Source organism: Haliotis rubra, unplaced genomic scaffold (genome assembly GCF_003918875.1).
Source record: "Haliotis rubra isolate DU_JTF1 unplaced genomic scaffold, ASM391887v1 Scf585, whole genome shotgun sequence".
NCBI lineage: Eukaryota > Metazoa > Mollusca > Gastropoda > Lepetellida > Haliotidae > Haliotis > Haliotis rubra.
In genome coordinates, this window is record NW_025767285.1 from 645,066 (window position 1) to 667,071 (window position 22,006).

At 38.3% G+C, this 22,006-nt stretch overlaps 3 protein-coding genes across 3 annotated transcripts in view; 2 read left to right on the forward strand and 1 right to left on the reverse strand.

Annotated features, from left to right (window-relative positions):
• The first annotated feature begins 472 nt into the window (after window positions 1-472).
• On the forward strand, window positions 473-3,252 carry LOC124254855 (DNA-directed RNA polymerase III subunit RPC9-like). The gene is made up of 2 exons (XM_046688711.1): window positions 473-612; window positions 1,062-3,252. The coding sequence occupies exon 2, from the start codon at window positions 1,176-1,178 to the stop codon at window positions 1,614-1,616; it is 441 nt and encodes a 146-aa protein (XP_046544667.1). The 5' UTR covers window positions 473-612; window positions 1,062-1,175; the 3' UTR covers window positions 1,617-3,252.
• A 1,315-nt stretch (window positions 3,253-4,567) lies between these two features.
• The window catches only part of LOC124254858, a 49,068-nt gene continuing 31,629 nt past the window's right edge, over window positions 4,568-22,006 (forward strand). Inside the window, exon 1 of the mRNA XM_046688713.1 lies at window positions 4,568-5,344. The gene's annotated coding sequence lies outside the window, so the exon portion shown is untranslated. The remainder of the gene's footprint in view (window positions 5,345-22,006) is intronic.
• On the reverse strand, window positions 16,215-17,177 carry LOC124254839. The gene is made up of 2 exons (XM_046688688.1): window positions 16,671-17,177; window positions 16,215-16,256 (listed from the first exon to the last, which is right to left on the reverse strand). Exons 1-2 carry the CDS (start codon window positions 17,175-17,177, stop codon window positions 16,215-16,217), a joined length of 549 nt encoding a protein of 182 aa, XP_046544644.1.

Here is a 22,006-nt window from a genome sequence, read left to right on the forward strand (position 1 = left end):
TTTTATTATAAGTATTCAAGTGTGAAACAGTTCAACATGATCTGCGAGACAGGTTCTGACAGTTGCTATTGTAATATGTCTCCTTACATCATATAGGTCGAGTTTCTTTCTTCAAAGTCTCTATTCACTTCATCTACAAAAGTCTATATTATCAAATGAGAAAACTTATAAGTACCATACAACAGGAGCTTGCTCGATATGATTTCAATCTCATTGTTGGTAGTTTTGATTGAGTTCTAGTCAATGTTGGAAAATATATTCCATCTGATCTAGTATGTTCATCCAGTTCAGAATAAACATTGAATTAAGGTTTTGAATTATTTGTTTTCTGGCATTGGTGTTAGCATGTAGCATAATTATGGCTACATATCACACAAGGCCTTTATTCGTTTGTTTTTGTACTTGTTCCTACTTTTGGATAATATGTCCGGTTAAAAGATTCCAGGTTCTTTGTTACTTCCTGTAGACGGCGCTATACTTCCGGTTCCAAGGAGGCAAATTTCACAAATTATGATTGCTGTTGCACAGTACTAAGTAGTGTTCGAAATGTCTCTTATGACGCCGGGAAATTACCAGTTTAGCAAGAAAACAGCCTCAAGAATTCTAAATTTTGTAAGTTATCAACATCGTTTGGTGTGTTCACAGCTTCCCCTCAACTTTTGACTGTTGACGAAAGTTAAAATGCATGTTTGGACAGGAAAGAAATATCTGGCAGACGACCATAAAGTAGAGATCTAAGTTGTAAAAATTCAGGTGCATTGTCCCTCTTTGTCTGTCGGTCTTACCTAGTTGTATTGCATGATTAAGGAACTTGCCAATGTTTCATCCGTTCAACATTGTTAAAGATGTTGAATATCCATTTTTCAGTCACGAGTAGTGAGCATGTTGGCTGTGAAAAATGACCCCATCCCACTTGTCGATTTTATTTATTTATTTGGGGAGTGGGGGTGGGGGGCATATTATATCAGTTTGTTATCTCTTTGAAATGTCTTTTGAAAATTATTTTTTTAATCTATTTTCTCATTTTGATTTGCATTCATTTATCTGTTTTCCTATTTCAGGTATTATTTCTGATAGTTGCACTAGCCTGGACTTATGTGATCCTTGCCGGGCGCCATGCATCGATTCAGTACTTGAGACAGTTGAGGTAAAATGTGAACAAGCACACACGAAGCATGGATGTGATTAATGAGAGCAAGTCCATGCTCAGTAACTTTGAGGTTCTGAGTTTGCTTACAGACATTCAAACTGGCAAAGGACAGCGTAAGCCCAACAAACACCAGCAGAATCTGGCAACAATAACATACGAAGCAGTGAAATATTTAGAAGGGACCCCATGTAAACTTCAAGATGCTGAAAGTATTCAGAAGTTCATGGATGCCATTAAGCCCTATAAGTTAACAAGGGCTGAAAAGCTTCAGTTGCTCAATCACCGTCCATCAACAGCCGTCGAGATTCAGATTATGATAGAAGAAAGTGAGGAGAGGTTAACAGAGGACCAGATTTATGAATTGTTAGACCTTCTTGCTAAATATCTGCCGACTGATAAAGAGGAAGAAATGGAGCAAGATGAAGAAGATGGGGATGGAGAAATGGAGGAAGAAGAAGAAAGTTAGCAGTGGGAGGATCTAGGTGGGGAAAAGACAGTTTTACAGAGTTTGAAATTGAGACTGAAAGTGATAATGACCTTGTCATAACTGTAACATTGAAAGCTGAACGTGTAGAGATTTAAACACCAGAGCATTAAATCATCAGGACAGCAAGACCAACTTTAATTTAGAAATCTGCTCTTAACATTACTGGTGTACATGACTTACACAGTATCTATGAAGCATGAATAATTATCTTACAAAATCTAAATTTATCAATTGTAAGGAAATACAGCTGTCGTCTTGAAGGGTTAATTAAGGTCTAGTGTGGATATTATCATGATTATAATGGTTGAAATAGCTGTATTTATTACATTTTCCATCAGTAACGTTCAAATTCAAGCCTCATCCTAGAACAGTCTGGGATGTTATTTCTTGATGTTTAACAATTAGTAGCTTAATAAAGAATGTTTTTGGAGACAGTAGTTTCTGTATGAAATTTGTAACCATGGTAAATATTAGTGTTATTTTCTACTTTCACAATACATGATTATATCATCATTATCATGAAAATGAAAATTTTTACAATTGACTTGTACATACTGGAGTGCTACCTAAATATTAATGTTAGGTTTTAAGACTTTGTCATGTTATTTAGAAAGTGTTATGAGTTTTGAGAAAAACTGTACATGTTACATATATATACATACATTCTGTCATCATCAGGCTTCATTCTCATTCAAGGGCTAGAAAACCACAATACATTCTTAATTACAAAACAAATTTGTATATTTCTGCAATTACCTCGACTGTTAAGCAGGGCTGGTCACAGAGAGTCCAAATTCAGTCCCATATGAATCTTTTATTCCATCACAATATTTCTCTGCATGAAGATGTGACATACATTCTCGATTGGAGGATTTGTCAGGTTGAGATTTATAAATTCCCACAGTGAGTCAGGCTTTCAAACAAGTGTATCTAATTTCTGTATCTTTAATTGCTAGTTCCAAATATTGATAATGCATGTTTTGTTCAGATGGGAGGTGAGGGTTCTCGCAATGTTCACTTCACCAGACAAGATCTTTTATGGAGGGATACTCAGCTGTTCAGTATTGATCACTATAAGATCTACAGCTTATTATTATTCAAACTGAATTTCCAAGGTTTGCTTGTATCAAATTTAATGTTTTGTTTTATTGATTTTTTCCTTGTCAAAATGCCTAGAATTGGGTGCCAAAGTTAGAGAAATATACATAGAAAATGAGATTTTTTCCCAATGAAATCTCTTGGAAATAGAAATTTGTTGTTTACAAACGGAATGAATATTCAGTGTTCAGGAAACTCCACTAGGACACTTAAACTTTCCATTCTTGGTAACAACAATTTAAACTGTTCAGTCACTTAGTAAGCCTTAATCATTCCTGCCAGATTGAATTTGTGAGACTGGAACCTGTCAGAATGTTTTGATTTTTAAGATGAACAGGAAGCATGAACAAGCATTAAGCTTTAATGTTATTTAATAAGAGGCATGATTGTTAAACCAGACTTAGGGTAATTTGATTGTAGCTGCAACTGCAGCCTGACAATTTCCATGTCATGCTTGTTACATTGCCCATTGTTTCCCTGTTCACTGATTTGTATTAGCATTAAATGCATAAATTTGGATATTTGTTGTCACATGTTTTGTCCTGGGGCATTGATCAATTTTTCTTCAGCACAGTTGCGAAAATGGCTTGTATTGTTCAGATTTGAAATTCTGACAGTTCTTTCACTTTGTTTGGATGTCTTGGAGGTTTTACCTCCTGTGCAGGTCCACAAAACTTCATGGACAAGGGAATGTCAGTCAAGTTTTCTGGGTTTTTGTCATTGACAAAGCGTCTAGACATAGTTGTCTCCCTTAGACATGCCTTAAACAATTCTATGGCCTTGTGGAGAGCAACTAACTCGAGAGAGGATAGTCATTGTTTCGACTTCCTGGCTCCATATGATTTATAATGTGGTCTTAGTTATTACCTTGCCTGGCACTCAGCATTGAGGAGACCAAACAAACACTGGTCTGCTCTTAGTTTTGTGTCCTTGTTAAACTTAAGCATAGTATTTGGGTGAAGTAGCACTATTAAACACACATTAGGTACATCCTTGAAAGAAGCAACTAACAGGTGGTCAGGCTTGCTGACTTGGTTGATGCATGTCATATTATGCCACAAGATCGATGCTCATATTAAATGTCAATCATAATACATGAATTCTATTATTACAGACCACCATCATATAGCTGGAATATTGCTGAGTGATGTGTTAAATTACAAACAAAACATCCTTGACTAGACTTGCCTTGCCTTGATTGTATGCAAGGTCTGACAGACTCCAGAAATGAAAAGACTCCAGGTTGAAATATAAATACCTGACAGAAAACAGCAATCTACATGATATGCATGGTCTCAGTCTCAAATTACAGTAATGAAAACTATGTTGAAATAACTTGTGTGCTCTTGATGCAGTTGAGTCATGTTAAACAGTTATCCCTTTTAATACTCAGTGAAGTGATCTTAAAGTGAAAGGCCGTTACCATTCAAAAAGCAAACACACGTACAAATAAAAAGTATTGTATCTATAAAATATACGCTGGATGTTAGACCCTAAAAAAAGTAACACATGCCGGCTTCTATTGAAGGATTTACAGTAAGTATACTGATAGATATGAGCAACAATCTTGAACTGAACTGAAACCCCATGACCTCAAAACCCCATGCAGTTGAGTGTTGGATATCAGTCAAACCCACCAACCTGTTTGAAAAGGCCCCTCCAGTGGCCAAAACGTAAATATCGGGTAGAAATTAAGGATGAGTTTCTTTGTGTTTATTTTCCTGCTTGCTGTAGTAATACAACACCCATACCTAAATACATGAATGTGTGGTACATTCATGGGTGTCATAGACAAACCCTGCTTTGCAGGTTAGATCAAATGAACCCTGAGCAGACTGACCGCGTTATCAAAAGAAGGAAGCGCTGGCAGTTGCAGAAACCAGATGACCACTTTCTAAATGGACACACCTTCAACATTGAACTGCCACCATAAACAGTGCTTTACTAAAGTTTGGTGCACAAAAAATGAAAATACACCCGAAAGAAACAATTGTGCCCTTGATTGTAAGAGGTGTCTGAAACGCCAGAATAAATTCTTTATTGCAAATTATGCAGAACATAGTACAGCCATTTTTCTCCATTCGCAACTGCCTTGGGGGTTTCCTTTTGCTCAAAGATAACGTGATTATAATAGTGAAATGCTGTTTAAAGCTGCTCTTGACCAAAATCACTCCAAGACAAGAAAATCAAAACATTGTGGACTTACACCTGTACATGCTCATTCGTCATCACACGTTTTGATAAATACATGTGAAAACACATACTGATTGTTATCGGGAAGAGTATAATGAACAAGGCAATAACTAGCAGATCTTCCTGTTTCATGTTCTTGTGCATTAACTTTCAAGCATATAAGATGGGTGAATCATGTCCAGACTGCAAATGAAATTATTCTGCGAAATTGACGAATTTAGCAAAAGTAAGGAAAATGAAAACGAATAAAGTGTGTTTTTGTTTTTAACTACAAAGTGTATACTGACAAGAAGGAAATATACACTGAAGGAAACCGAGTCAGAATATGTTGAACAGGCCTCCATATAAGCAGCGGGAAATTAACAGTCATTTACAGTTGGAAGAGGTCGGATTTCGTATAAGGGAGTCTCAGTCAGGTCAGTTTATATTGCAACTCTCCCAGGACAGTATATCTTGCAAGGTAAATGCCCATGTCAGTGGTGGAATCAGCGTGATGCCCTGTAAATAAGATTTGATGATCATGCTAGTACTTCTTTGCCTATAGCGCGAAGAAGAACACTGCTTGGAACTGCGAAACGTTGAAATCATGTTGTGTTTCCAAACTGTATTGCAGTATGTAGACATGATGCGAATGCAGAGAATGAGTGAGTTGGGTTTAAGGACGCTTTGAATTTTTTTTAAAATTATATCACTGAGGGATAAATGTGAATAGTCACAACAAGTGAGTGGAATATGAATATCATGATATTGCTGAAATGCCCGTGTATGTTATGCGCCAACAGTATCAAACATAATATATATTAGAATTCAACATCGGGGCACACCATCGACCATTTCGGTGCATGTCATAAATTTATGAACATCGACTAAATCGTCAGCATGTTGGGCTAGGAGTGAGTGAGTTTAGTTTTACGCAGCTTTTAGCAATATTGCCGCAATATCACGGCAAGGGGCATCACACATTGTACCCATGTGGGGACTCGGAACGTTAGAATGAATCTTCTGTAACCCATGCTAGTAAGAGGCGACTAAAGGGATCGGGTGGTCATACTCGCTGGCTTGGTTGACACATGTCATCGGTTCCCAATTGCGCAGATCGATGCTCATGCTGTTGTTGACTGGATTGTCTGGTCCAGACTCGATTATTTACAGATAGGAACGTGAGGCGCTGTCAAGGTTGCAGTACGATAGCTGTGGTGTTATCTCACGGCGAGGAACACCAGGCATTGTACATATGGGGAGGAATGCTTTAGAGGTTACAATTGCATACACCTGAAATCCATTTAAACTACACCCTTCGAAATAGGAAACAATGAGAATGTTGATATTTTTTTTTTTGAAACTTTCAATACAAATGCAATAATTCAACTGAACGAACTTAGTCACGAATCCTTAACCGGTGTTGTGCACAAACGCAACTGTTTTTAACCTTTGTAGCTTTAAACGGCAATTTTTTTAAGACTGAACGAACATATATTCCAAAGGAAATTAAAAACAGAATGCACGCGCAAGCAGTGGCAATAATGAGCGCTGATACTGTCTATAAAAGGCCAAAAGTCATTTTTTTCCTCATACGTGTATTAGAAGTGAGAATAGGCCGGTGTAAGATTGAAAACATACCCGCGTTGAAAAGGTACCCGGCGGGTACTTTTTCAACATTGAATTATTACCAGGACTCACTTTTCAATGCCCGGGGTCTTTTGTCAACATTGAATAATTACCCGGCTGCTATTGAAAAATAACCCGGGTCACGTATTGAAAAGATACCCTCGTTGAATAATGACCCTCGCTGTTTCTAACGCTGTAAACGTACGTAGCCAATTGAAATACCGTTGATTAGCTTTTTACCCATGTACTTATTTATGGATATTTCTAGCAATATAACTTAATTATAGATTCGTGTTTGTGTTTTAATATGGTCTCTCGCAATTCCGTGTGGAATGGCTTGTGTACACATATTTATGGTTTTATCAAAATGTTTTGTTCAAAATGCTGTACATACGGTGAGACCGAAATAAATCATTTGTTGGACGACTGTGCCTGTCTTTGATAGACGCCGCAGATCCAGACGGGAACATCCAAATCTTTGATATCGTGCCGATGCACGTCCGTATAAAAATGTTACACATTTCAAAAGAATATAACACTGATAAAGTCATTGCATTTCAACACTTTTAATCAACGTGGAAGAACAAGAAGTCAGGGATATCTAAGATTTCAAAAGCAGTAGGAACTACCCAAAGTGGGCGTCTAAAAATCAAACTTTCAAACTTTCGGCGAAAATGTGGATAACGACAACCTGTTTTTCAAATCCAAATCCGGACCGTTAAGAGTCCCTCACAAGGCAGATGTGCCAGTGTCCCGATTTCTCGAAACAAACTTAAGTTTTAACTCAAATTTCAAACTGAGTTTGACAATTTGAAACAGCTGATTTTTTTAACTCAACTGCATTTTTAAAATAAAAAACCCCAAACAACTTAAGTAATCTATCCACCAAACTCAAATTCTCTACTATGTTTGAGTTTTATATCGATTTCAGTTCATTCTGGGAAACACATTTTCTCAAATTTGAGTAAAAACTCTAACTTAAGTCAAAACTCAGACTTAAGCTTGTTTCGAGAAATCGGGCCTGAAGAGCGTCCATCAGAAAATGGGGGCACACCTTGGTGTAAATAAAACGTAAGTATACACGCTTTTTTAAATGCAAAATCTACTGATATTCTAATGTAGCTGCGGTTTTATTTTATTTGACCTTTTCACGCGTTGAAGTATATATATGAATCCGCTATTACCTGTCCACTAAGGCGTATATAGAACATCAAACTTGATAGCAACGTTAGTTTTCGTACAACATAAATTTCCTTTGAATTATACGGAGAACAGAAACTTAAACGACACTAGCACTACCAAAAAGGTGAAAAGCCGTGATTGATGAACGTGGATTTTATACGTCATTGACAGAACTATGGCTACATTCCTTCTCTCCTATGAGATTGTTCTGTATTGATCCGATATCCTATAGGTGACTGACGGTGATAGTGTTTTTGGTGTTGTCATGGCTATAAAAACATACACATCTCAATATTCAGTGTTATCCTAATGAAACTGCATTAATTTTATTTTATTGCTTTTGTGTGCCGTAAATAATCATCTCTAAGCAATTATGTTGTTTTCTTTCACAAAGCTCTCTTCACTTTGTTCCTTCACCACAACCAGACATCTCATCCCACAACATTACACCTCACCCCTATAACCATATATCCCCCACCCCAACAAGACACATAACGCCTGGACATCCACACCACTACAAGCATAGACCCCCCAACCCTACATCGCACGTCCGCATATCCCCACACACTGAGCCATACCCCCCTCCCCAACAATCATACATATCCCCACACCCATACCCCCCTCCCCAACAATCATACATCCTCACCCCCACAACCACTTATCCCCACCCCAATAACCAGACATCCCACCCCTGCACATTGGAGCAAGCCCATTAATGGACATGTAAACCAACACAAGAAGTTTAAATACAACGCTGTCTTTTACAGGGAGCCAGTGTAAGTCCTTCAGGACTGGTGTTATGTGCACATACATATGTGTGCGTGTTATGAGCCTGGCGGCTGTGTTTTGAACACGCTGTAACGTGTCCATGTACTTCTGCTGTATTCCATAGAGTAGACTGTTGCAGTAGTCAAGACGTGATGTCACAAATGCATGGATTAGGCATTTTACTGATGGTGTGTCCATGTACCTGCTAATCTGTCTGATGTTCCTTAGGTGGAAATTTGCAGATTTGCAGATGTTACTAACGTGATTTTCCGTGTTTAATGTTGAGTCAAAGATGACACCTAGATTTCGAGCATGGCTTTCTGGTTGAACAAACGTGTCTCCAATTTGACCTTGAACTTTTATTTTATCTGTTTGGAGCTGATGATGAGAATCTCAGTTTTGTCATCGTTCAGTTTCTGAAAATTACCTTTCATCCAACATTTGATCTCAGCTATGCAATTTGTTATTGCCTGCAGTGTATTCTGTACAGAAGATGCAGTTTGTGGCTTGAATCCGAGATATAGCTGAGTGTCATCAGCATAGAGATGATAACTGAGATTGTGGGCTCGGGCTATATCACCAACGGGTATGGTATATACAGTGAACAGAATTGGGCCCAGGACTGAGCCTTGTGGCACTTCATACCTTAATTCTCTGCTCTCAGACCTTACCCCATCGATGATAACTGATTGCTTGCGTCCTGTGAGAACAAACACCCATCCCCACACCCACAACAATACATCCCACCGCACATTCCCACTCCCGCAACCATACCCCGGCCCAAACAACCATACAAACCCACCCCTATTATCACACATCCCCACCCCAGCAACCTACATCCCCACACTCACAAGAAAACATCCCACCTCCTCACATTCCCATCCCAACAACCAAACATCACCACCCCCAAAACAACAAATCCACACCCCCACAACCTACATCCCAACAACCATATATCCCACTTCTGCACATTCCCATCCCCACAACCAAAGATATCCACCTAGGACCACAAATCCCAAATCCCCAACCACGTGTGGGTGAGAGATGCATGGTTGTGGGGGTAGGGATCTAGAGTTGTGGGGGTGGGAATGAATGGTTGAGGTGTTGGGGATGTATGGTGTTGTGGGGATGGGCATGTACAGTAGTAGGATGTCTGGTTGTTGGCGTGGGATATATGTTTGTGGAGGTGGGGATGTATGTTGTGGGAGGGGGAGGGTTATCTGAATTGTCTGAATGCTGTCTGAATCGGTTTGCAAAACAACATGACAAAGGTATACCAATATTATTCAGAAATGTTTATGATTGCAATAAACATGGAGAATCAAATTCTCTGTACACAAAAATACACACAGATATACTGCCCGATACAATGAATTTGACACATTATTTTACTAAACTGAATATATAAAAATACACAGTATGATCAGTATGTTAATAAATTACCCTAAAAATGCATACCTTGCCATAAAGGTACTTTTTAGACAGATACATTCCACTATTTGTGATTTTTACTTATGACACCTGTCCTGAGCACTGCAGTTTTTATGACTTGAAGCCAGTATGAGAGTATACATTTGCTATATATTGATCATTTTGAGCATGATAACCATGGTGATATTAGAATAGATTTGATACACGTCAATAATCACATAATTTGATATCAACAATTATTCAGCCAGATAGCAGGTAACACGTTTGATTAAATGCAGCAATGGACTCTTTTTGCTTTACTTTTTTATATTTTACAGCAGTGCATACATACCTATATTTCAACACACAATCAGTGATTTTGCTTGGAGAATGTTCTCTGAAATTGTTGACCAGTTCACTATTGTGATTTGTTTTAAAAATTAAAATTGTATGGTGTGTCTCGAAATGGTGTCTTTTTATGATATTTGGATATTGTGTTACCACCTAAACTTATTTGGACTAAAGCACAAACTACTCATGGTACACAGAGTAAAGAGGCAAATATGACATTGTACAGGTATTAAAAGAAAGTTGGAAATATACAATGCCAAGTTATATTTAAGATAGTTGATGCTATGATTGTCTCTATAGTGTGTTATGGTGCAGAAGTGTAGGGCACCCCATATTGTAAAATTATTGAAGATGTACAGCATAAAATGTGTAAAACAACAAACAATGCTATGGTTTGGGAGAGACTGTGTCAGAGCCCCTCTCAGACTTGAGTACACCAAGGGTTGAATATTAAGTATTGGTGCAAGCTACTGTATTTGGATGAACACTGACTGCCTCGCCAATTCTATCTAATGGACGACACTGGCTGTACCTTATGGGCTACTCATATAAAACATATTCTGTTTAGACTTGGATTTGAATATGTCTGGTTAAAACAAGATGTGAGAAATGTGAAGATATTTTTTTCACCTTTTCAAACCATGATTATTTCACAACCTACTGCAATCATGGTGCAGTTCTGTGAACAGTTTATCGGATTCATTCTATTAATATTTCATAATGTGTCCGTTTTCCGATGACATAAAAAACTGCAGCAGCCACTGCTGTATCTGGGGTTGGAGGGGTATATTTATATAATCATAGTGATGTGATTTTTCATATCCAGTAGATAACACGCCAGTGGTCCGATGTGTAATCAACTTCTCGGTAGCATCACGCAGATGTTGCCATACCATGACTATTGTTATACTTTAAGATCAATGCCTATATTGTGTCACCATGATCAACCCCATGCAAAATGGAAGAAAAGATATAGATGTTATATTGAAATGATGTATGAAAAATAATAAATATATTCTTCTTTATTTTTATTTTTTTCACACTTACACTTTTGCATAAATAAATTTTCGAATTAATCAGTTATGTGTTTCAAATGTGTTAGATCTATTTATCATTAATTATATAATGTGGTAACAACCATTTTCTAGTTACTATTACTAGGCGTTCAGTTTATTTCCAGCATACAACCGGAAGAAATGGGACCAAATCATCGAATTATACCTAATCAAACTACATTAATACTAACTATATTCAAGCAATTTGGTCGTTAAGATCCATGTTTTGTGTGTACTATTTCGAGACAACAGCGAGCTGACACGAAATATCAACGCACATGTCGGTGTTGGAAATGGCATATGTGTTATTGTTTACAAATGGCATATGTGTTATTGCCTCGAAACGGCTTAAATAGCAATCAAGATTCACGGAAACTGTCGATGTTTACCGACGAGAAGCCAGACGTTTGTTCAAAGCAGAGGGTATGCTAATGCGAGGGTCAGTGGTCAAATATGAAATGCAGTTAGACAAATTGAATACGATGAGTAGAAAGGTAAAAGCATGACCTACAAGCTCAACACAATATTTTGTGTAGAATCGGGCTGTCCAATTTCGATCAGGTTTCTAGCATCGCGAGTGTCACGCCTTGTGTGTTTTATGTAACGGATGTAACGGGTGTAGAGGTAGAATTTTCTAAAATTTCATTTCTTCACCGATTTTGTTCAAACTTGAAATATATGTTAATCATAACATATGAAAGCAATATACGATTGCGAAAGTCTAGATTTTCATTTTTTTAAAATTAGTGTCTGTTCTGAAGGGTCCGTGAAGAACTGCTGTTCCCGGACACAGTACTTGATAGCACAAATACACGCGCGGCAAGGACATTAGCTTTTCATGCTGCACGAGATTCTGTGCGAAGGTCGACCGCGTATGATACAGATGTTAAAACTTTCAGTTTAAGGGGCTAGTGACGGTTGTTAATGGGTAAATCTTTCCACGTGATAGATGTTGAACTAGCAAGAAAAGTATAGATTAAATAGAAATAGAAATTCACATAGTCGAGAGAATTATCCATTAACATTTTGACAGTTGCTAGATGGACAGTTTCCTCATATTAAGTTTAAACTTCATGATTTATTAGTTTATTTCACATTTCTCATTGCGTTAAAAAGGGGATTTCACGTTTAGTTGATTATAAGGGGATTTCACATTTAGTTGATTGAAAGGTAAGTCAAAATTTATGTAGTTTTAGTTCAATTTCCCACTGCGTAACAGTGTCCAAACAGTGATTTGAATCCATGTGATACAACATATGAAAAATGGTACATCTCCAGGTATTGATAACGTCCTTATAGAAATGATTAAAACAAGTGAATCTAAAATAATGCCCTTTTGAGTAGCAATGTTCAATAAAATATTTTAAATGGTTGTTTCCCACAAATGTGGAGTAGAGCAATTATAGTTCCTTTACTCAGCTCACACGGGAAAATATATACTTGTGTTTTAAATGAAAGACTAACAAAATGGGCAAATGTTATGGATAAAGCTTCTGAAACTCAAGCTGGTTTTCGGAAGGGCTATTCAGTTGTTTACCATATCTTCACATTGTATGCTATCATCGAGAAAAATCTGTGTAGAAGAATGTTTTATAAAAGCTTTTGGTTTTGTAAATACAGATAAACTCTGGAAATCGCTTTCATGAGTATATATAAAACAGTGAAATCGTGTGTCAGAGTTCAATCCGAGTTAACGGTACATTTGGTTTACGGCAGGGTTGTATGTTGAGTCCAATGTTATCCTCATTGTTTATAAATGAACTTCGTATAGAAATCACAAATTATGGTAAACATGGAGACCAATTGTTTCCAGATGTACTTGAAATTCTAATGTTGTTATTTGCGGATGATGTAATTCTTGTGTCAGAGACTATTGGTGGTCTTCAGTGCCAGTTAGACACTTTAAAATCGTATGCAGATAACTGGGGATTAACTGTAAATTTAGATAAAACTAAAAATCTTGTTTTTAGGAGAGGTGGGAAATTAGCGGTTAAGGAAAACTCGCTTTATGATGAGAGAAACATTGAAGCGGTAAACTGCTACAAATATCTATGTTTTGTTTTCGCTTGTAATTGTAGTCTTAGACAAGTTGTCTCAGAGCTTGCAGCTCGTAGTAAGAAGGCTTAAATGGAATTAGCTATAAACTTAAAGGTCACATGCAACCAAAAAATTAAACATAATTAAAACACAATTATCACTTATTCATCACATATAATATACATTGCTGATTATGAAAAAAACACATATAAACATAATTATAAGCGTACAATCGCAAATCAAAAGTGCAATATTTTGTATTTGGGTTTACTTCCCAAGAAACGAAGCACCCGGGATACCGAACCCAGTCAGAGCGGGTGGGTGTGCACTCAAGTGTAACGGCTGGTTCAACATTTGCAGATGCTCTCACGGCTCATTGTGTGTGTATATTTAGAGATGTTGGGTTTTGTAAATACATGCTCATTTTTTGTGTATAACATTTTGCAATCAACAGACATCATAACATGTCATGTGTACAAGTATCACACCTGCCTGTTTGTGTAATTACATCATGTGACAGCGACCGAACTCCGGCCATAAATCAATGCGTTTTGTTTATGGTGTATAGCCTGATAGGTGTTCAAATTGCATGTGGTCAGTGATCGAAGTTGTGTATTGAATATTGTCATTAGCAGACGCATAGGTGTCAGTAAAACAGACATTGAGTTTTGTCTGTGACAACGACATACCCATATCACAGTTAGAAAGAACGTGTGATCAACATGTTTTATCAAAATTGGACATCTACTCTTGAAAATAGTTCATGCTATATAATTCTACTACAATCTACGAGATTTGACACGCACGGTATACAACATTCAAGGAACGCTGACAAAGTTACTTCTGTCATACGTTATAAAACGTGCAACATACTACTGGTCCAATTTCAACAGTACAAAAGTACTCTCGCCATGATACAATTAATAAAAGAGACATAGACCTACAATAACACAACTATATCAGAAACAATGGTGCCATGGCACTGTAGTTTACGGAAACGTGCTTAGCGCAACGAAAGAGGTCAAAACAAAACACACAGCCAAATCCGTAACATGATATGCATGCGTTACGCATTGCTATTTAACAAATTCCGAAAATGAACCACTAATGAGACAAGATGGCAATTTTATAATGAAGGTAAAATGCGATGCACAGCAAAACCCGCACTATATTTGTTGATTCTTACTATTCAGTACCTACATAGTAAATTTCTGCTGAATTGCTGCAGAAATGAGTCACAAATCAGTCAAAATGGCATTTTCAATATGGCCATATACATATTGCAAGAAGATATATGAAAATGTTCAGCTTCATCACTCAAGTAGATAGTAGTATCAGAGAACATGTTTTAAAGATATAACTGAAATTAAAGGCCGTGCCGAATAACAGGTCAAACAGGTAAAATGGCGAAGTAAAGCAAATCTGTTGAGTTTGCTATCTGGCACAGATATATCAACTTTCAGCTGATTCACTGCAGAAATTGGGGACTAAAGAGCGAAAATGTCATTTTCAGTATATGGCCGCTGTAGTCGCCATATCTGAAATTTGATCGGAATGCCTCTAACAACCTTTGGTGTCCTCTTGGTTTGGATCATGTATGTCAAGTTTCAGCCTCATCGGCTAAGTAGTTTCGGAAATGATGTTTACAGATGTCGCACGACGACGGACATACAGCCAACGACATAAGCTCATCTGAAGTTTGTCCAGGTGAGCTAAAATGTGTCTATGTTCACCATGCAACCAGTGTGTGCGAAATAGTTTCCAAATTGTACTTACCAGCCGGGCAAGCAATGCCTGAAAGTTTCTAGCCCACAAAATATATCACTAGCCCGAAATTTGAATGTAGACACGGGTTTCATCATTAAGCTGCCAATATGATGAACATTTTTATCAGGCCATAATCTTGCATAATTTAAAAGTATATTATAAGTTAACATGTCGGAGAGAATTATATGTTTTCAAAATCACCCCATGAAAGTTCACTTGCCAGTCGGCCCAGTGACTGTGGAGATTTACTGTCCCGACTGGAATTTTACTAGCCACGGACTAGCGGACCAGTGGCTATTTCGCACATTGCATCAAACCAAAGATGTCCGGTACGTTGCATACGCGTATATATCTTAACATATGTATCTTACTTGACAGTGTAGAAACAGCGAGGGTCATTATTCAACGAGGGTATCTTTTCAATACGTGATCTGGGTAAATTTTCAATAGCCGGGTAAATATTCAATGTTGAAAAAAAGACCCTGGGCGTTGAAAAGTGAGTCCTGGTAATAATTCAATGTTGAAAAAGTACCCGCCGGGTACCTTTTCAACGCGGGTATGTTTTCAATCTTACAGGTATGTTTTCAATCTTACACCGGCAGTGACTAAATGCTGCCAATCGCTACATCGCCATATGACGCCTTGTGATAATAAGGAAAAGCCAAAATGTCATGTTAGTTTCAAACTTTATTCAGCTGTCTCAAAATAAGGTCTTACACTGACAAGCTCTGCTATCTAACCGACCCCCGAGGGCAGTCACGTGTCCCCTCGTCGGCGGTTTCCCCACGAGAAGCACGTGGTTTTCGCGAAGCAAAATGTGTTTTTCAACACGTTACACCCGGAAACGCATCTGGCGCGTTTGGGCGCGCAAAACCTCCTGAACATACCCCACTCTTTGGCAGGATACTGACAACAACTAAAAATAATCAACATTCTTACTAAACATGGGAAGTAATGTAAACATTCGGCTTACACTTACCAATTGTCGAAATAAACACTGAATCGATTATAACATTCCACAAGAATTGTCCTTGTTGTGTCTCTCGAAATCACATTCCTGCAGAAATTCATACAATACAATTCAAACAGTTCAATAGCAATATCTCCTTCAGTAATAGTCCACACTGAAATGTTCAAAGTTCACTGATACCTGAAACAAATTCACAAGTCACACCCTTCGCTGAATACTCAGTTCAGAACATACATGAAACAAAAGAATCACAACTCACTTTTGCCCCCGCAGAATCCTTCCGTGGAAAACACCTGAAACAAAAGTAACAATTCACTCACTACTCCTTCTCGCAGAATATTCCAATGGGCACATCTTGTTCACCGGTCTGGTGAGAATACTCTGTCCTACTTGTACGTCCACCACTCTGACGTGTCTGTCACTTCCGGGATGAATCTTGACGATTGTTCCTAGGGGCCAATGTCCTCTTGCTGTATCAGAAGATATCAACATCACGACGTCGCCGACACGTAGATCCGGGTGGTCCACTTCTTTCTTGTATTGAGGCTGGGTAGCCACTCACTCACGCATCCATCGCCTCCAGAAATGACGTACTAGCTCCTGAAGTCGTCTCCATCTCTTCCTGGGGTGGTAATCCGTCTCGTCTGTCGACTCTGGTGCAAACATCCCTCCTATCTGTCCATGGAGGAAATGATTCGGTGTGAGGGGGTTGACATCGAGAGGATGAGCACTTTGATACGTTAGTGGACGTGAGTTTATCAGCGCTTCTGCACCTGTGAAAACGGTGCCAAGTTCCTCATCTGTAACATCACTGGTGCTTAAAATAGCAAATATGGCACGTTTGGCGGACTTGATCATAGTTTCGAACACTCCACCAAAGTGTGGCACATAAGGTGGATTAAAGTGCCATTTGATTCCCCTGTTGGCCAAAGACCGAGTTATGGTTCCTTTATCTAATGCATCAAGCAGTTGCTTCAGTTCCCTGACAGCTCCGACAAAGTTCGTCCCATTGTCAGAAATGACTTCAGATGGTAGCCCTCTTCTGTTCACCATCCTAAAGAATGCATTCAGAAATGCATCTGTATCCATACTGTTTGCCATTTCTAGATGGACAGCTCTTGTTGATAAACAAGTAAAAAGACACAGGTACCGTTTGTTACGTGTTTTTCCTCTGCCATGGATGGTGAGGAACGGACCTGCAAAATCAACTGCTATTTTGCTGAAGGCACGAAGTGATACTTGAAGCCTGAACTTGGGCAAAGGCGCCATAACTTGTTCAATTGGTTTTGCTTTCATTATATGACAGCGGGAGCACTCTCTTTCCCATTCACGTATAACTTCTCTAGCAGAGACTATCCAATATTTTGAAGACAATGCTGCCAAAGTCTGATTTGTCCCTCATACATGATGGCCAGCCTCATGATACCATTTCACAATTAGTTTTGTTATCCAACTTCTCCGAGGTAGAATAATCGAAAATCGTGCCGCATAAGGCAAACATTCTGCATCTGTCAACGAACCACTTGACCTCATTACTCCATGTTCATCTAACTGTGGGTGTAGTGGTGAGATCTTTGAAGAACCTAGTATAGGTTTCTTGGACATCAGGGACGAATATTCTTTTGAAAACTCTTCACGTTGAGTTTGAACAATGATTCTGTTTGCAGCATCTTCCAGCTCTTCCACAGATAATTCTCCCGAGACTCTACTATCAACTGGCGCACAACAGTTAGTTATGAACCTGAAAACCCAGGCATTCACACGAGTCAGTCTTTTCCAGTTGGAAAATCTTGCAGGATCAATCCTCCAGTTTGAATCAGGATCCACAACTGCAACCATGGTAACTGCCTGTGTTTTCCTTTCCCTGTCATCAATATCAGATACCAAACTTTTGTCTGTTGGCCATTCAGGTTCACCTTTCGTTAGAAAAGTAGGCCCTGACCACCACAACTGACTGTTTTTTAACTGTGAAGCTGTGGCACCTCTTGTTAAGAGATCTGCAGGATTGTCGATGGAGGGAACATATCTCCATTGTGATGGATTTGTGGCACAATGTATCTCTCCGACTCTGTTTGCCACAAAAGGTTTGAATGTTCTGCTGTTGTTTCTAAGCCAACACAAAACATTCACGCTATCTGACCAAAATGTTACTGTTGCAATATCTACTTTTAGAACACTGCTGATTTCTGAAACCAGTCTAACACCAACGATTGCAGGCATCAATTCAAGACGACGTATGCTTATGGCTTTCAATGGAGCCACTCGACTCTTTGCAGATACCAGCCTACTGGAAGTTTTGTCGTTTAGTATAAACAGCATAAACAGCAGCGCCGTATGCATCCTGGGAAGCATCCACAAAGCAGTGTAGATGCATTGTTTCTACACAACTGCTCAGACGGAAACATCTTGGTATTTCAAGGGTTTGTATTTCTGTCTGCTGTTCTAACCATTGTCTTATTTTGTTTTGCAGATACTGTGGGAGACATTCGTCCCAATCCTGTCCAGTCAACCATATTTCCTGAAGGGGGATCTTAGCATTTATAATAAAGGGGCTTATAGTGAGTGAGTTATTATTTAACGTCACATCGGCAATATTTCAGCCATATCGTGACGAGAACATTCGATATTAGAATGAAATATATGTATATTATAAAAAACCTGCCGACGAAGGGCAGTAAAACAACTAGAATATCACAGATATCAATATAAAACTAGCGAAAAAAGCTAAAATATTCCAATTAAAGAAGACAATACAATGTAAAAATGGGCTATAGATCGCCAACACCAGAAGGTAGATCACCAAACTAGGGACCATGGGGACTTACAGTACCTTGGCTACCTGCATGGACCCTAGTTGGATTTACACCATCCCTTCAGCTGCTGGCGATTGTAAGGAATGTTAGCTACAATTAAAATTACAAGAATGCTACGATTAAAAACCTGGTATTCTTAAATTGACTTTGAATGTTTTGGGACTTACGTACCCCCTCAGGAGGACAATAATTTTACGCTACGTCAACCCCCTTTGAGGGTACAGCCACTAACAATCTAAGTTGCTAATCTAAACTACCAATAATAAAATATATACCTATTTACAAATCAGTCAACAAATCTAATTTTTAAAAATGCAAGAATTAAATGAGAGCTGACATTTGTAAAAGATCCTTCAGTGTTTTGGATGTGAAATAGATATCCCTTGTGATGGAGTACTCAACACAGTCAAGCAAGACATGCTTGACCGTGATTCGTTCATCACAAGGGATACAAAACGGAGGATCCTCACCTTTTAATAGGTACTCATGCGTATATCTTGTGTGTGGCCAATACGACATCGTCGTATGATGACCTCTTCAAATCTGGACTGACAACCCAAGTAAGTGTAACCGATATAGGGTTTTATTGCATGTAATTTATTAATACCTACTTGGGTGTCCCACTTCTTTTGCATCAGATCACGGATGTAAGATCTAATGCAAGCTTTATAATCAGAGTATGGGAGCAGAAGTGGTGTCACAGATTTGTTGAGGGCTGCCTTAGCAGCAATATCAGCCATCGTGTTCCCAGAAATGCCAACGTGGCTGGGTAACCAACAAAAGACGATGTCGCATTGGCCAGTAGCAAGCTCATTATACAATTCAATAATTTCTAATAAAAGTGGATGTTTGCAAGAAAGATTTTTAATAGCCTGAAGACACGAAAGAGAATCTGAAAAGATGATATATTGTTTATATTTACGGTGTTTATTAATATATTTAAGAGCTGTTAGTATTGCGTTTGCTTCTGCTGTGAAAATTGAACTGTCATTGGGTAGTCTGGAAGATATTGTTTTGGACCCAATGACAGTGGCACAAGCAACCGCGCCACCATCCTTGGATCCATCTGTATATAAGGATTTATAGGTATTATATTTATTTTTTTAATTGACTAAATTCTTGTTTATACTGTAAATCATTAGTTTCGGATTTTTTAAATGTGGTTAATGTTAAGTCAACGTCTGGCCTCACCAATTGCCAAGGAGGAGAAGAAAGAAGACGAAAAGGAGATATATTCTCCAGCTTAATGCCGGCAGCAGAAAGGAATGGTTTAATTCTGTGCCCCAGAGGCGGAACAAGTGAAGGCTTTTTTGATATATAAATCCTCATAAAGAGGAGTGAAGATGCAGTGAAACGCAGGATTAGACTCGTTAGAATATAGCTTCAGTAATATACTGTAATGACAATTTTATCGGCGTTGGGTAAGCGAAGGCTCATCTGCCTCGACGTAGAGACTGTCAACAGGAGATGTTCTGAAGGACCCAAGACAAAGTCTCAGACCTTGATGGTGGACTGAATCTAAGAGTTTTAGGTTGCTTTTGCAGGCTCCACCATAAACGATGGAGCCATAATCAAGCTTCGAGCGGACAAGTGATCTGTAAAGGTGTAGGAGCGTAGCTTGATCCCTCCCACCTTGAATTAGACACGACTTTCAATAAATCAAGTGCCTTCAGGCATTTAGTTTTGAGAGATTTGATATGCGGAAGAAAAGTTAAATGGGAGTCGAAAATGAGACCTAAGAACTTGGCCTCTTTACAACCTTGATGGGAGTGCCATTTAAAAACAGTTCTGGGTCTTTATGTGGTTTATATTTACGGCAGAAGTGTATGCAATTAGTTTTAGATTTAGAAAATTTAAAGCCGTTTTCAAGACACCATTTATGTATTTTATTTAAACACAACTGTAGTTGCCGTTCAATAGTATGCATATTCTTACCGCGACAAGAAATATTAAAATCATCCACAAAAAGTGATCCATCAATGGAATCGTTTAAAACCTTGGATAAACTGTTTATCTTAATGCTAAACAATGTGACAGACAAAATACTGCCTTGCGGGACACCCTGATCCTGATTGTAATGGTCAGACAGGGTTGAACCCACTCGGACTTGAAATTGCCTGTCATTTAAAAAGTTGGATATAAAGTGAGGCAAACGGCCTCGTAATCCAAAGTCATGTAAATCTTTTAAAATCCCATGTTTCCATGTTGTGTCGTATGCTTTTTCTAAATCGAAAAAGATCGACACTGCATGCTGTTTATTAATTATGGCATTTTTCACAAAAGATTCTAAAGCACTAAATGATCGATGGTACTCACGGTTTTCACGGAAACCACATTGTATATTAGTTATAAGGTTATTGGTTTCCAAGTACCAAACAAGTCGATTATTTATCATGCGTTCCATGGTCTTACAAACACAGCTAGTTAATGAAATTGGCCTATAATTGGAAGGATCAGTATGATCACGTCCAGGTTTAGGGATGGGCACAATTATAGCATCGGCGCCACGACGAAGGAAATTGTCCAGATGTCCAAATGACATCAAAAATAGATAAGAGCGTCTCTAAACATGATTCAGGTAAATGTTTCAGGAGTTGATAATGTATACCATCAGCTCCTGAAGCAGTATCGTGAAACTTGGTCAAGCAGTATGAAGCTCATGTATCGAAAAGGTTTCATTGTAGTCTTCCCATTGTCTGAATTGAAATTAATAGATTTCTTTTCCTGCTGTCTTTGATATTTCTGGAATTCAGGTACATAGTTAGATGAGGAAGAATGTTTGGCCAAAGTTTCTCCAAGTTTATTTGCTATGTCAGATTTATCAGTTAATAATTCATCTCCATTTTTATATGCTTAATGCTAGATTTAGAGCCCTTACCTTTTATTTTCTGAATCATGTTCCACACCTTTGATATTGGCGTGCGGCCAATTGATGTTTGAGACATAGTTTACGCCAAGATTGGCGTTTATTTTGTTTAAAAGTACGCCGTGCTTTGGCGTTTAAAATTCTAAATTTGTTTAAATTGTGGACCATAGGATGGCGACGGAAATAATGTTCAGCTTTCTTCCGTGCCTTGCAGCTTGTTTACATTCAGCGTTAAACCATGGTTTTACGTA